At 53.9% G+C, this 16,712-nt stretch overlaps 1 protein-coding gene across 3 annotated transcripts in view; it reads left to right on the forward strand.

Annotated features, from left to right (window-relative positions):
• ANK2 (ankyrin 2) overlaps positions 1–16,712 on the forward strand; it is a 300,444-nt gene that overhangs the window by 243,772 nt on the left and 39,960 nt on the right. For all 3 annotated transcript variants that reach the window (XM_079771700.1, XM_079771698.1, XM_079771699.1), the window contains 5 exons: positions 1,498–1,596; positions 2,512–2,610; positions 7,983–8,055; positions 10,687–10,831; positions 16,139–16,241. In XM_079771700.1, the coding sequence (XP_079627826.1) occupies positions 1,498–1,596; positions 2,512–2,610; positions 7,983–8,055; positions 10,687–10,831; positions 16,139–16,241 (519 nt within the window). The remainder of the gene's footprint in view (positions 1–1,497; positions 1,597–2,511; positions 2,611–7,982; positions 8,056–10,686; positions 10,832–16,138; positions 16,242–16,712) is intronic.

Below are 16,712 nucleotides of genomic sequence, written 5' to 3' on the forward strand. Positions count from 1 at the left end.
GTTAAGTTTCCCTGGTTCCTAGGTCATTCCAGGGATGAACGGCCATGGCCACGCTCAGGCCGTGTGTCACAGGCGTGGACAAAGCCCCCCAGACAGAAGGCCACAGTGACGGGGGACATAGCAGGGACGGCAGGGGGGACGTGGCAGGGACGGCAGGGGGGACGTGGCAGGGACGGCAGGGGGGACGTGGCAGGGACGGCAGGGGGGACGTGGCAGGGACGGCAGGGGGGACGTGCAGGGACGGCAGGGGGGACGTGCAGGGACGGCAGGGGGGACGTGCAGGGACGGCAGGGGGGACGTGGCAGGGACGGCAGGGGGGACGTGCAGGGACGGCAGGGGGGACGTGCAGGGACGGCAGGGGGGACGTGCAGGGACGGCAGGGGGGGACGTGGCAGGGACGGCAGGGGGGACGTGGCAGGGACGGCAGGGGGGACGTGGCAGGGACGGCAGGGGGGATGTGCAGGGACGGCAGGGGGGACGTGGCAGGGACGGCAGGGGGGACGTGCAGGGACGGCAGGGGGGACGTGCAGGGACGGCAGGGGGGACGTGGCAGGGACGGCAGGGGGGACGTGCAGGGACGGCAGGGGGGACGTGCAGGGACGGCAGGGGGGACGTGCAGGGACGGCAGGGGGGACGTGCAGGGACGGCAGGGGGGACCTGGCGTCCTGTGGGCACAGTAGATACTCATGTGGATGGAGAAGCGTGTTGTGCGCTGGGTGTGAAGCAGCTGCGACACAGTATTGCAGGGACGGATACTCGGACAGGTTCATGGTGCGACAGCTGCGCAGCACACACAGCCCGCACGGGTGGGTCTGACGGACGCGGAAGCTTTTGTCAGGCGATGCCAGTGGGTAAGGGTAGCGCGGACGCTGGCGGCCTGGCCTTCTCCACGGGGTCTGGCTGCAGCGTGACCGTGAAGAAATTACTTTCCCCCGTTGTTCCCAGTGGTATCCCCCTGACACAGGGACTGTCCCTTTACTCCGCCCGTGTCCCTGCTCGCCTCACGGCTCCTGCTCACTTTCTTGGAGGCGAGCCCAGGCCAGGAGGGGACAGAACCTAAATATAAAGACCATGGGTCAAAGTGGGCCTCCAACACCCCCTCCCTCCCCCCCGGGAGAAGGAACTTGCAGACTGAGGTCCATACAGTGAGGCCTGTTACCCGATGGGAAAGCCGCGCCGGGCAGGGCACAGGGCTGTGATGCTCGCAGCTCTCGGACGTCTCCTCGTCCTTTCTCCTGGGCAGACGCCACCGCTGCTGCTCTCCCCGTGGCGTGGCCCTGGGCTCGCGTTTCCATGCTCACGGCTCAGAATAGTGTCGGAGACGCCGAGTCGCCTGTCTCCCTTCATTTACGGGCAGAAGGTGTGCGGGCGTGTGTGCTGCTGAGAGCACGCTCCTGGGGCGGCCGCCCCCACACACAGCATTGTCATAAGTAAGATGCCTTGAACGCAGGCTAACCGGCTTCTCCTCCTCCTCCCGCCTCGGTCCCCGCCCCACAGAGTGGCTACACGCCCCTGCACCAGGCCGCACAGCAGGGCCACACACACATCATCAATGTGCTGCTGCAGCACGGAGCACGGCCCGATGCCACCACCACGGTAAGGCCCTCCGCACCCCTGTCCCTCTGCCACGGCCAACGCCAGGGGTGGGGGGAGGGGATCCTCTGTTAGTGCCGCTGAGTCACCTCCGACTCCCGGGGACCCGTGAATGGTGCCGTCCAGTGTCCCTCCTCACAGCCTGCGCAGCCCGGAGGCTCAGCCTGTGGCTCCCCCGTGAGTCCCTCCACCTCCTGTTTGGGCTCCTCTTCTCCTGCTGCCTCTGTTCCCAGCATCGTTGTCTTTTCCAAAGACCCTGCCTCCTCACGGGGTGTCTGAAGTAGGACAGTGTCCGTGTGTCACCGGCCCCAGCCGTGCTCAGGCTGAGCAGAACAGGGTGCCACAGTCCCCACCCCTCCTGAGATGGGCCTCCACCCTCAGGCCCAGCACAGCGGACGGGCTTGGGGCTGGAGTGCTGGCCACCACTTCCTCCGGCTTAGGCAGGCTCCGGAGGCAAGGGGCCGCTGAGATGTAAACGAGGTGGTGTGATTCACCTCGGCTCCCCAGGCCTGCGGGAGCTGCTGCTGTGCGGTGTCTGCGCACAGGGAGCGTGGGCTGTGCCCAGAGGCGGCCTGCCCTCCCGGAAGCGGCCTGCCCTCGGGGAGGCGGGCCCTCAGCCTGGCTGGGTCTGGAGGCCTCCCTTTCTCAGCACCATCCAGCCCCCGGAGCTGACCACCCAGGGTTAAAGCCGCAAGTGCTTCTCATTAGGAGGAGGGGCAGATGCAGCTTGTTGTGTTTCCATGGTGACCTGCTCTCCAGGCTGGAGAAGTTACCAAGACACATTCAGATGTGATGGTGAAAACGAGTGATTTCCTCAGCTGCGCCTGGCCTGGTCATTGGAGGAGGCGCTGGCTCCTGGGGCGGTGAGCTCACTGGCTCCATCCTCTCTCTCCCTCTCTCCCCCCCACCCCCCCTCAGAATGGCAACACGGCCCTGGCCATCGCTAAACGGCTGGGCTACATCTCAGTGGTCGACACCCTGAAGGTTGTGACGGAGGAGGTCACCACCACCACGACAGTGAGTAAGGGGCCCACGGCTTCTGCTTGAGCTCGGCTTGCCCATCGCGCACTCTCCCCTCACCCCACGTCCTGTGCCGCGGTCTCAGCTTCTGGGGGTGAATCTGTGCGGCACACTGAGGGCCACACATGTGAGTGCACTCACGGCAGCGGCCAGAGCTCCTGAGTCTTGCACATCCATGTGAAGGGTGTGAGTGTGAGTTTACAGGGTCTAGTTTTTCCTGCTCCTCTGCCCTCGTGCTGAGGTTGGGTATGACCCCAGCTGCCAGCCGAGGGGCAGGCCAGTCCCACCAAACTTCCTTTCTGAGTGGAGGGGACACAGCCCCAGGAAGGCCCTGGTCCCTGTGGGGCTCACGGCTGGTCTGAAGGTTCCCCTGGAGAACCATTCTTCCCCACTTCCTCTCGGTCTTTGAGTATGTTTTATTCAAAAAGAGTTAGTAGGGAAACGGTCTGTGCGTAGGGAAACAGAGTAGCTATGTAAAATGCTCACTGTTCCTCATTGACTGTGAGGGCAGGGTGCATGGCCTCTGCCCACAGGGCTGGGGGGACGCAGAGCGGGGTGAGGGGCCTGGGGCCTGGGCCTGCGGAGCAGAGCTGGGGTGCCTCCCAGGGCTGTTCTCTTTGCATCCATTTGTTGGTGACTTTTCTGAAGCTGCAGACAACAGCTCAGTGGCTTGTTTGGAAAGCGGATAAGTGGACAGTAGAGCACTGGGCCCTCGGTAGGGAGGATGCGGTCAAACCTCGGCCATTACGTTCACTGAAGGAGGTTCCAGCAACAGCCCAGGCTTAGGCGATGGGTCAGGTGGGAGGTGGGAGGAAGGAGTGTGTTCCCGGGGCGGCAGCAGCCCCGTGACACACAGCAGTGGGTGAGCACAGCTGCTGGGACCCCGTCCTGCGTGGGGGAAGTATGATTTATTCCTGGACACGAGGCGATGTGCGCAGACCCAGAGGGTCACTCCACTTGTTTTCTCGGGCAGTTTTAACCCTTTGCACTCGCTTGCTTTTTTCTTGATTCCTTTATTCTAATGCTAACCGTGTCGAGTCACACTCGACATCCGAGTGCAAAAGGTTAAAGCCTGTGGTCCATGTGCCACATTATTTTTAAAGATTTTTTTAATCCTCACCTGAGGATACGTTTTTATCGATTTTAGAGAAAGGGGGAGGGGGGGAGCGGGAATCATGGATGGGAGAGAGACACCGATCAGTTGCCTCCCATACTAGTATACACCCTGACCAGGGACAAACCTGCAACCTATGTGCCCTGCCTGGGAATCGAACCCACAATCTTTTGGTGTACGGGAGAATGCTCCAACTAACTGAGCTACCCGGCCGGGCTGTTTTTAGAAATTCCAAGTGAAGTTTCTTCAAGATAATTCTTAAAGAAACACAGGCCCGTTTCTGCTCACACTAACCCCGAGTCTCTGAGAGGCTGAATCTTAGTGGCTTTCTCTTGCTCTCTGGTTTCTTAGACAGGAGAGTCTCCCTCCGTAGCAGGGAGGTTTTTGTCCTATTTGGCATCTTTGAAGCAACGTGTTCATCACAGGTGGCCAAGCACATCGGTTCTTACAACTCCTTTTCTGTGCACTTGGGTCGTGTGTGCATCTTTATCAGGTTCCCACTAGGGGGCGCTTGCATCCTTTTTGTATCTCCTCTTCCATTCACCTCATTAATCCACCTGAAGGGTTTCTGGGTAGAAACCAGTGCTGAGGAGTGGTCAGCAGTGAAAACATCACCTCCCCAGCAGCAGCTCCAGGTGGTGGCCTGAAGGGTGGCACATCGGTTCTGTAAGAAGAAAAATTCTTCTTTAGCTCAACAAAACTGTGGTCGGACGTGTCCACTGTCAGAGATGGCAGGCTCTACATGTCACTTAGGGCGAGGGACCCAAACTACACAGGCCACGTTTATCGCAAGGGCAGTCAGCTTCCTAAACACTGGCCACACAGGCTCTCAGACACCCTGTGAGCCAGACACACAGCCAGTCCCGCCCCTAGCTCTGTGGGCCCTCAGATCCCCTGTGAGCCGATAGACAGCCAGGTCCCCACACCCAGCTCGGGGGCTCTCAGATCCCCAGTGAGCCAGACAGACTGCCATTCCCCACACCCAGCTCGGGGGGCTCAGCACCCTGTGAGCCAGAGACACAGCCAGTCCTCACCCCCAGCTCTGGGGCACCAAGGCCTCAGAACTCTGTGTGCTGTTTCTCCTCTGTAACTGCTGTTCTCACGCTGCCGAGCTGAGCGCTGCCCCAGCAAAACCACCGGACCCTCCAGGTGAGAAGCCAGCTGACAAATACAAGGTCCCTGGCATGCGCTCCAGTAAGAAGCCAAGGCCTGCACCAGCGAGGGTCAGCGGGGTCAGCGGGGAAGGGTCTCCCTGGCTGTGTGGTCTAATGCAGCGGTTGCCAACCAGTGGTCTGCAGACCACTGCTGGTCCGTGAGGCCCGAAAGGTTGGCGACCGTTGGTCTAATGTGCCTGCCTTTACGTCTGCCTCTCACAGTCAGTCCTCTCATGGTTGTGAGTTTTATTGTTTTCTGAAGTGGAATCGGGGGTTAAGAATTGAAACGTGAACTTACTCCTTTCTGTTACGCGAGTCTTGCGCGTCTGCTCTTGCGGAAGAGATTTTCACTCCCTTCTCCGCACAGCACAGCAGTGTCATTGATGACGCGAACACATAACAAAGCTCAGGAATTGCAGGGGTGCGTCTAGGGTTCAAGTTGAGTTTGTCAGATTCCAAAGCCCATGCTCTTAACCCTTCGACATAACAGAGCTTGGCTTTGCTAAAAGTAGCTCAGCAGGAATTTTGTGAAAGAAAGTTTTTCACCTAATTTTCAATTTAAGAAAAACGCTCTTACCTGGCCCCTTTGTTTATGTTCATGGAAGCATCATATTCAGTATCATTTCCTAAAGTCCACAGACTTACTAAAATAACAGAGCCACTCCTGACAGGCAAATAGCACAAGACAATTTAATAATTATGTAAAATAAACAAATTTTACGCTGTCACCTCTTAAATGGAGTAGTTGAACGACAGCTACACAGCCGACTACACACGTCACGCGTTGGATTCCTAGGACGTGCCCTGGAGCAGCCACGCGGGTTTCTGAGCCGCTTTCCTCCGAGGTCTTTACCCAAAGCCCTTTGCGGGGAGAGGCGTCGGCAGCCGCTTGTGAAGGAAAAGTTGCGGCTGCACAAGTTTCGGAGGCGTTTGGAATCATGGCTGTGTCTCTAACCTCTGCTCCATGAGACGCTGAGGGGCAGGGACAGCTCGCCCCCAGGTGGTCGCTGTGTGCAGAAGGGCATCGGGACCAGGGCCCTGTGTCTGGCAGCGGAGCAGGAGGCAGCCTCCTGAGGTGGCTGGTAGAACCGTGAGATGGGACCCAGGTGGCCACTATGGATCAGCTGTCAACTCTATGTGTTATTTGCATAATTTTAAAGTGACCCACCCTCTTTTATGCTGTGTATAACCATTGATAGGTCGTGTGGGAGCCCCTTTCACATCCCGCGTGGTTCAGGGTTCCGGTTCAGGGTTCTGGAGAAGGCCACACACAAATGAAAGAGACTACTATTTTACTGTAAAATTTAATACTCTAACACCCTGTAAATATTAGTGGAAAGGATTATTTGCATTCTTGAATAGGCTCTGAGCATTCCCGATGTTAGGCTGGATTTAGATATAGGGCAGCTGCTGTCCGTCAAGTCTCTGTTGCCTAGGTCCTGATCTGAGCTGGGCCAAGCCTCTGTCTGTTATCCGGGTCCCAATCTGAGCTGGGCATGGAAAGCAAAGCAGCCATGGGGCAGGAGACCTCCCTCAGAAGGGGCTAGGGTTCAGGCCCTTGCAAGGTTGGAGGGGGTGAGAGTCTATGCCCCACCTCTGTTGACCCCCTTTTTCTCTCCTGATGGTCCGTCTGCGACTGTGCCTGTCTTAGGTTGTTCCTTCTTTGAGGAATCTTACCCATCTTTGGCTAACCAGCCATCCTCCGGGGCCAAACAGGGTAATGAGAGGTTCATTTCTGTCTCCTTGGTAATCTATGCCCCCGTGGCCTCCACGCCCAGCACCTGCCTCGGGATCCCACCTCGGCTGCCGGTGGGGCCCCAGCATTGATCACATATCTTGGGGTACCCAGGTTTCTTCTTCAGGGAGAGCCCAGCTCACGCCATTGGGCGAGAGACAGATCCATGGTGCCAGCCACCACGAGGCTTCAACCTCAGCAGGAACTGAAAACTCAGGCAACAGCTGTGGGCAACTGGATTATGAGAAGAGGGATCCTCTTGGCAAAAAGGGCAAGAGGGGCCAATATAGAATGCTCAAGTGCCTTCCCAAGGGGCCTTCCTCACAGTGGAAGGGATTAAATCCTTTCATGTCCTTTTTATATTATTGCCAAACATTCAAAAAATTAGTTTGTATGTTTGTTTGGAATAATTGCATAATATGCTGTTATAAAATATTAAAAATTATAATGACATTGTAGAGTAATATCATGTAAGGATATTCTTTGCTCTAGGCCATGGTAATTCAATTTCAAACTGGCTATCAATTTTTTTAAAGTTCCTGTAACGATGCCAGTTTTGTGTCTGAAACAGCTCCTGGCCCACAGTGGCCATTCAATGCTTCCTTGGTGCCTGAGTGACCAAACGCTCAGGCTCTTCAGTGTACGATTAACTTAGTACTGAGTTACAATAAAAGCAGTTCATGCCAGCTGATGTTTATTGAGTACTAACATATGCCAGGCACTCTTAGAGCTCTTGTATATATTATTTTGTTTAATCTTCATAACTTGTGAGTAGTGTTATTATCACTATTCACAGATGAAGAAATTGAGGCACACAGAAGTAAGGGACTAGCAAGGCCTCAGAGCTAATAATGGGGAAGTTCGAATTGGAGCCACTCACAGGCCAGGGCACGCAGAGAGGACCAGGGTCCCCCGCTCTGGGCCCTCTGATCCCAGAAGACATGTTTTCTGTCCAGACAATCTACGTCTTTCACGTCGTTGACTATGTCTTTTCCCCTGGCTTGGTTTTTTTTAAAATTGCACATGTTCATTGCTCTTTTTTAAGGCTTTTCTCGAGCTGTTACCTAGTTCAGTTCAGGGAGGCCCTGAGCATGGTGAGCCGCCTGCTCCGTACAATTGGCCGTTTGTGCCACTGCGAGCGAATTCGCTTTTCAAGTGGGAACTCACAGCAGCGGGCTTTCTCTGGTACAGTCTCACGGACCCGTGGTCTTTTGTCCTCAGGAGGACATGGGTTTTCATGAGAGAAAACTAGTGAAAGAATTTCCAGACAGATGGGCCTTGGGCCGACGCTGAGTCTGGCTCCCCTGGCTCCTGGCATCTGCTGTTAGAGTTTGTTTTCAAGCATTAATGATATTTCTCTTTGCAGACTATCACTGAGAAACACAAGCTGAATGTTCCTGAGACCATGACCGAGGTGCTTGACGTTTCTGACGAAGAGGGTGAGGCTTTCTCTACATTCTTCTGTGGCATCTGTCCTGGTCCCGCCAGGAAGCTGTCCCATCTCCGGGGACTGAGCCGGGCAGTGGGTGTAGGCGCCAGCAGGTTCACTATAAAGTCATGTGTTCACCTTTGTTTCAATACATTGACTTTTGCCATTTGGGGAAGGAGGATTCCATTAGTATATTTTCAACTGGTGTTACCCTTTTTGTCTTATAAGTAACCGGCCTGGGAAGGGGAAAGGCTGGGAACTAGGCCATCTGTTAAAATATCTGCCTGATAGTAGTTGTTAGCATATGTGGGGGTTTTGTTGTTGTTTGTTTTGTGTGTTTTTTAATATATTTTTATTAATTTCAGAGGGAAAGGGAGGAGGAGAGAGAAATAGAAACATCAACGAGGAGAGAGAATCATTGATTGGCTGCCTCCGCATTCATATGTGTGCACCACATTGGGTTTTGTGGGATCACTTTTTTCATTCATATTTTGAACAGCTCTTAAACAGTCTGGTGACCGCGTTATTGATGGGGAAGTACTTAGTGACTCAGGTACCTTCAGAGGAAACTGTTGGAGTGAAAGCTTTTCTTTGCTTTTAATTTTTCTTAACTGCATAGAAGCAACGTGCTTAATATTTAAATCTGGGTGCCTAACACTAACCTGTTCCTTTTGAAACAGCATGTGTAATACAAGTGAGATGGTGTGAGACGGGTGAGGTGGTGTGAGACGGGTGAGGTGGTGTGAGACGGGTGAGAATAGTGTGATATGAGTGAAGTGGTGTGACGGATGAGAAGGTGTGACATGGGTGAGATGATTGTGTGGTACAGGTGAGATTGTGCACTTGAGTGTGGATTTTACTAACTTGGAAGGTTAAGCCATGACTTGCTTCTGCTATTAGTGATTTTGCAACTATCATTGAAACTTATTAACATAGTTAAATTATCTAGTGACCACTGTATGAGTATTTTCTCCAAACTAATATTTCTTCTTAGAATACAAATTTAGAGAAACAGTAAGTCTTTGATAAGTTGACATTGAGCTAGCCACAATTAAGTTAGTTTGCTTGAAGTGAGTGTAGGTTAAATCATTCTTGGGTGAAGATATGTTTTGATGTGGTGAAATGTATTAGACTAGTAGTAATGTGATCATTCTTTAGGCAGCTAAGATTGGGTTTAGATGACTTTCAGACCACCTGTGAAGGGACCACAAAGCACAGTGTGTTCTATACGATAGACCTGCCTTCCCCGTCCCCTTCCCTTCATCAATAGAGCAGACTGAGTCTTCCCACATGTTAACAAGCTCACACATGTTTTTCTGAAAACAACTTCAGTTCTTTCCAAACCAGACAACGCCTGTGTTTAGGTAAGCTAACTCTTAGAATGGATCCTGGAATCTTTTCTCCCAGAATTAAGTGAAAAGGACCCCAATTTATTTGACTCACAAAAGCACTGCTATTCATGATTTACACGTTAACAAGAAGGGGGTAAAAATGAGTCTGCAGGCCTGTCCTAATGTCTGAGCTGCTCGGCCTTGTCACTGCGCTCAGACCCCGGCTTCCTTCCTGTGGCCGCCTCGCTCCCCAGCACGAACGTGTACTCTTGCCCAGTTATTCCACACAGCACCCTCAAAGGACCTGTGTTCCTCTTCCACTCACACACTGTTCTGGGGACCCCCTGACCCTCACGCACTCACTTCTCACCTGAACCCCCACCACACCTGCCACCAAAGCTGCACCCAGACAAGCTTTTCTGGAACCTCCTAAAGCAGTGGTTGGCAAACTGCGGCTCGCGAGCCACATGCGGCTCTTTGGCCCCTTGAGTGTGGCTCTTCCACAAAATACCACGTGCGGACGCGCACGTACAGTGCGATTGAAACTTTGTGGCCCATGCGCAGAAGTCGGTTTTCGGCTCTCAAAAGACATTTCAATCGTTGTACTGTTGATATTTGGCTCTGTTGACTAATGAGTTTGCCGACCACTGTCCTAAAGGATCACAACAGACTAGCACCAACTTGGTGGCTCATATGTATCCTGTCCCTGCTCTGGGGCCAGCATCCGCGGGGGCCTGCGCTCCAAGGCTCCGAGGAGGACCCAGCCTGTGTCTCCACTTCACTGGCTGCAGCGACCCTGAGCCCTGCTGTCCTGTGCTGCCTGTCCTCGGCCTCCCGTAAGGACATGCTCGGTGGTTCCTCAGCTCATATCGCATCTCAGTGCTCACCTGATTACACCGACAAAGCCCCTGTCGCCAAACCAGCCGCCCTCCCCGAGGCCCCCAGTGGACACCATCCCGAAGCAGCCTCTGCCCCCTCGGGCCTTGTGGTTCGCCACGTCCGTGCATGTCCTGTGCATCCGTCTGTGTTGGTGTATGTGGGGGGTGGGGCACGTTACTGTTGCCGCTTGTTGACTTAGCAACGGCTGTAAATCAGCTGCCAGGACAGGGACATGAGGAAAAACACTAAACAAAGAATTACAACCAGGGGGTGATTTCTTCTCGGTAAGGAGAAGGAATGCAGGTCGGATACCGTTTCTCTGTTTTCACGCTCTTCAGCACACGTGCTCTGCGTGCCGCTGCTGTGCAGGGTTTCGGGACGTAATGCTGTCCTCACACTCAGCAAGTAATTCTTCCCCCGCGTGCTTCCAGGAGACGACACGATGACGGGGGACGGCGGCGAGTACCTGCGGCCCGAGGACCTGAAGGAGCTGGGTGACGACTCGCTGCCCAGCAGCCAGTTCCTGGACGGGCTGAGTTACCTGCGCTACAGCCTGGAGGGTGGGCGCTCCGACAGGTAGCAGCATGCTGCACGGCGTCGGCCAGCGGGGAGCCAGGGGACTCCTGTTTTATAATAAAAAAGCAGGCTCGGTGCTGACACTCAGAGGAATCCCCCTCTAGGCACTAGCGGGTTCTCTGCTTCCTCACAACGTCAAGAAGGGAAACGGGCCTGGAGAGATCAAATAATGAGTAATTCAAGCGGCTAGTAAGGAGCGGAGACGCCCCCTTTCAGTAGAGGTGTTAGTCACCGGCCACTGCCCTCTGGCCCAGTAAAAGGACCGTTTTGCCTTGAGGGCCCTCTGAGTCCCTTGGGTGTCAGTGGAGTGCCGTCATTTCCGTGAGCAGGAGCTTGTCTGGAGGAAGGATCAAAAAGGGACACATTGAGAGGAAGAGGCAGGACAGAACCCCGCGAGGGCCTGGACACCTCACGCGCTCAGAGCCGGATCTGGAGGAGCCGGGTTATAGATGGGCCGGGAGGGTTATGGATGGGCCGGGAGGGTTATGGATGGGCCGGAGGGTTATTGGGCAGTTTGTCGGACGCTCTGAAATACCAGAGCAGTGCTGGTTTGGGGCGCTGCTATCCTGAATTCGGCGGTTGTTAATTTCTGAGTAAGAACACGGCTCCCCATCAAAAGTAGGGCTGCCGATTTAGGGTGTGTGTGTGGTCGACCCTAGAGTGGGCTCATTAATGTCTTTTGCTCATCAGTCATCTCAGTTCGCACTTGTCATCCTGGCATTTCTAAGCTGTGGCTGGTATATTTGGAGTCCAGGAATTCGATGCCCCAAAGGGGAGTCATTTCTAAATGGATAAAAACAGAGTTTTCTTGGGCTTTTTCCTTGAGCACCAGTTTTGCGCCCCACCCCCGCAACCCCCACCCCCATTTTCTAAAACAGCTCAGGGTGCCTGTGACCTGCGAACCCCTGGGCCGGCCTCGCCTGGGCGATGCAGGTAAAGAAGTGACTAAGATACGACCAATGGCTGAATTCCTAGCCCAGCGGGTGGGAGAGGCCAGCCAGGCTGGGGTTGCCAGGTGGCCCCTGGTGGCAGGGAGGGAGGATGGGGAGGGCTTTGAGGTCTTATCAGAACCCAAGGCAGGGCTCCTGGTTGGGGAGGAACGGTGTTCCCCAATGGGTGCTGAGTGTGCACGTGAAAGAGGAGGTGACGTCTGCATGCCGGGGTCCTTCTGACGTGGGCTAGGAGATCCGTTCTACAGGGTGGTGTCAGAGACTCGGCGGGCAGCTATTGCCGGTTTGAGCTGGTGTGAAGACTCGACTCTGAGCTCAGTGATGACACTTGGGGAGTTGGAGACTGGCCAGCCCTGGTGGGGGCTTCAGGGTGGGTGAGCAGAGGAAGCTGAGACTGAGTCCTGGGCTTCAGGGGCTGAGACAGAGGGTGTCCTGGGTCAGGCTGCCGGAGGAGGCCCTCGGGGGGCTGGTGACGGGCTGTGCTCCATGTGAACTCGCTGATAGATACGGACATCACGCTCTGAGATTCTTAAAAGGCTTTAAGTTTTAACAAAGTGGGTTGTTTATGGCTGTGGGCACATTCCTCATAGTCTATGGATAATCATGTTGCTGTCAGCCAGGAGGTCTTTCTTTTCAGCCTGGTCTTTTTTATTAAAAATAAGTGATAGATTGGATCCCTTGTCCTCTGGAAGGACTCGGTTCCTTAAGAAGGAAAGTAGAGCGATGCTTTCTGTAAAGCAGGACTCGAAGGCTGGCCGATCCTGCTCAGACTGACCCTGATCAGCAGGTCAGGATGGGGTGGGAGAGCGCAGGTCTGGTCTCAGCCCCAGTTGCTTTTCCAGAGCACGAGGCCGCCACCTGCTGCCTCGGATGGAACTGCAGGCAGTGGCTCCTGTTCATGGTTGTCCTGTTTCTTTGTTCTGCTTAGACATTCAATATGTTACCTTTGTCGGTAACCATTTTACCTTCTCGTTGTTTCTCTATTTGGTGTGCCTCCAATAGTACCGTGCCCAGGTAGGTGCCCGTGGTCTGGCAGCATAACCCTCCCGGCCCATCCATTTCCCTGCTCCCTGCTCGACATGCTTGTGTGTGCTGTGTTCACAGGGGCGCTTCCATTCTGGAATCATGGATGTATTCTCAAATTAGGGTATTTATGTATTAAATTGAGTAATTACTTGGGCTGGAAGGTACATATGTTAATAGAATGAAAACTAGAACAAGCTTGGCATGAATTCACCTGTCACAGCGCCCCCTGTGGTTGGGAAGCAGTAGTGTGGCTCCCAGCAAGGAACCTAATTATCCATGTGCAGTTGGAGATGATAGAAAAATTGTTGTGATGCCTAACGTGTATGTGGGCGCACAGAAGACTAAATATAGATACACAGTTCTGATGTGCGGCGAATAAGAACACAGTCGTTGACTGGGTTTTGCTTCCGTTTTATTTTATTAGTGCTTCACACTGAAAATGCTACCCAGATTCAGTGTAAAACACTGCCCAGCAGTGAGCCACAGCAGCTTCTCCCTGGGTGAGAGCAAACACGCACACTTTTCAATGTCTGCTTCTTCAGTGGGGCGTGAGGACACCATGACCTGGATGAGTAAGAAACATTAGTCATCACTACAGTTCTCAGTGACCTTAATGGACTTGGATACAACCTATGTGTGTCTGTACAGCAGCGCACTGGAGTGAAGTATGCCCGTTAGATCATAACAAGCCTTCAGCACGTCTTGGCTGGCCCGCAGGGGGAATGTCCACCCTGTGGCTCCATGGTCTTGGAGACTCATCCAGTGAGGGCGGCCTCTGCCTTAATGCCAAAAGGACGGCCACCTCCTGCAAAACATTTCTAACTGGTTTGGAACGTTTCAGGTCAAATGAAGAGTTTCTGGGCCAAAGATGTGAATTATTCTAGACTCCCGTGCTGGTCATTTTTTCCTTCAGAGAGAATAATTCTCTGCTATTGGAATACTTAACATTATTTCACTTCAATATGTCTATAAAAAAATAGAACAAAAGAGCAATTAGAAGCCATAAGCATTGCCTAAATAACTAATTGGCACTGTAGGATGCAGAGTGAGCTAGAATAAAATCCCACCGGTAGACATGTAGACAGATGGTTCCAGTGGATTCTTCTCCTTCCTTTGTTCCCCTCTGTCTACATGCCCTAATCTCTCCTTGTGGTTGTGTTACCTCGTCTTTTCCTTTCCTTTCTTCCCTCTCTGTTTTCCTTTCCTGTTGGGGCTTCAGGAAAGACAGAAAAATAACACCACCTCCCCTCTGCTCGCCTACATAAATCTAGTCCTTGAACCGTGGAAGTCACCGTCTGGGTCTTTGCATTCCAAAGCCGCGGAGAGAGACGATGGTGAACAGATCCGAGCCCTGTGAGCCCAGAGGGCCGGTACAGCACAGGGCCGGCCCTGGCATTGCAGGAGGCTGCCCGCCGGGTTGTCTCTCCCTTGGCCCACTTCTCACCAGAGAAGGAGAGTTGAATGCAAAGCTTAAGTGTCTTTGCAGTTTAAAGCCAGGGAAAAAAGTTATTCAGTTCCTTAAAGGAGACAAGATTGGCTGAAATGAAAGACCGTTTCCCCCATAATTTAACCCCATCCCCTAATTCAAGGCCAGGCCAAGGTCACTCACAGTGCCCTGCACCCCATATGGAAAGTGCACTGTTGAAATCCAAGGCACACCTATAAATGGGGCTGCCCTAACCCCTGGGACAGACCCCCAGTGGCCCCGTGATGCCCCTGCTTCCCTGGGCTGAGTCTAGACCAGGGTCCTCAAACTTTTTAAACAGGGGCCCAGTTCACTGTCCCTCAGACCGTTGGAGGGCCGGACTATAGTTTAAAAAAAACTATGAACAAATTCCGATGCACACTGCACATATCTTATTTTGAAGTAAAAAAACAAAACGGCAAAAACACCCGCCTGTGGCCCGCGGGCCGTGGTTTGAGGACGCCTGGTCCAGACCCTCTGTCTTCACCAGGAGCCTGGGAGACACAGAGTGAGCTCCCACACCAGGCTTAAATTCCAGCTTCTCAGAAGCACCGGGCCGTGTGGGTGTCATGCTCGGCCAGGCAGTCCACGCCTTGGATCTGTCACGTCGCACCTGTAATACTCGGGGCATAAAGCCTGGAGCAGGGGAGGAGGCCCCGCCCCGCACTGCACGCACTACCTCCCAGCAGCAGTTTCTCAGACAACAGGCTGGCTCAGCTGACACTCGTAAAGGTCACAGCTGTGGCTCACAAAATTAGGTATAGTTGCAAAATGAGAACAGTTGCTGCTGATAAATGGGCCAGCTTGACACTTAGTTCATAATTCCACACGCCTCACGGCCACACCTGCCGGCTGGAGGGATGCACACCTTGGCTGCGGTAGATACCGCGGGACCATGGCTCAGTCCCCCTGGGGGCTTTGGCTGATGTTTGGAATGTAGATCTTTAAACCTGGGCTAACATGCATAAAATACACCTCACTGAAGTGTACAAGTGGGTTGGGAAGGAATGTAATTTCATCTACGAGAATGTCAGTTTTCACTGATCACATCTGAGCATATAGCTCAGAACTTTGACATTCAGATCTCACCAAAGGTGAAGCCTTAGCTGTCCAGGCCTGAGCCCATGTGAACCAGCCTCCCCCAGCCATCCGCTCGGCAGTTGCTTTGTGCTGGCTGACGTGTCTGGGTCTGGTCAGTGCTTAGAAACGCTTTCTGTGTGCCTGTGTCATCGCCACAGCGACCAGCCCGCCCGTGACGTTGCACTCGGCACAGGACATGCGAGGGGCAGTGCTGGCCTCTGATGTGGCCGTGCGGGACACGGCCCAGGGCTGCTTCTCAGGCAGTCTGCATGCGGCTGGTCCCCGTTCCTGCCCCCGGGGTTCCCGGCCCGCAGGGTCACTGCCGCGGTCAGGACGGGTGAGGGCACATGGAAACCTGCCTGCCACCCTGTTCTCACCATGGGCTGACTGTCCCCCAATATTTCCTAGTTGCAGGGAGATAAACATTTGGCTCAGATGTTAGAGATCAGCCCTAGAGTTATTTCCTGCGTGAATTTCTTGTACCGGCGGCTAGTGAGCGCCAGTTGCGGGCCTCAAACCTTTCTGGGGAGAGCAGGAGTCAGATTAGGAGTGTCAGGTTCTAACTCCTGGTTCCCTGGGGCCCCTGCCATTGGGTGGCAGAGCCAGGCAGAGGGTGTGTTCCCGCGGGGTGATGGGGCCCGGTGGCACGGAGCCCGCGGCCTGTCCCCGGGAAGGTCCCGGCAGCTAACTGCACGCTCTCTTCGCTCTCCTGCTCGGCTCGCCATGCCCTCCTCCCCGCCCTGCCCCACCGTGGGTGCGTGACCACGGCCTCTGCTCACCTGCCAGCCTCCGGTCCTTCAGTTCCGACAGGTCGCACACCCTGAGCCACGCCTCCTACCTGAGGGATAGCGCCATGATCGACGACACCGTTGTGATCCCCAGCCACCAGGTACGTGACTGCAGGCCACCTTGTTCCCTCAGCAGGGCTTGGAGCATCACCGGGTGCTGGAAATGTCCAGAGAAAGCCTTTTCATCTAAAAAATCAAATGAGTTAGTTAATGGGCCAGGAGAAGAGATTTGAGTTTTTTTTCTAAAACATGGAAAATGTTCCCTAGATTTCTCAATAGCAGAGTTTTTCTAAAACAATGTATTGCTTGTTTCTCCGGCTATTGAGCTCCTCTGTGGAGATTAGTTATGAAGACCGATTCCTCCAGAAGGTCTCCATTAGCGGGGTGGTGTGGGGAGGTGCGTCCGAGGTCTGAGATGAAAGGCGCGGCTACCTACGTCTCTCCGTGTTAGGTGGTTATCTAGAGAAAAGATGTAGTGTATTAGGAAATAGTGGCATTGGGTAGGATGGTATAGTTGGGGCTGAATGGATCACAGACACCCACCCTCTTCAAAGACAATGACAGTGATCTAA

Source organism: Cnephaeus nilssonii, assembly GCF_951640355.1.
Source record: "Cnephaeus nilssonii genome assembly, chromosome: 5".
Classification (NCBI taxonomy): Eukaryota; Metazoa; Chordata; class Mammalia; order Chiroptera; family Vespertilionidae; genus Cnephaeus; species Cnephaeus nilssonii.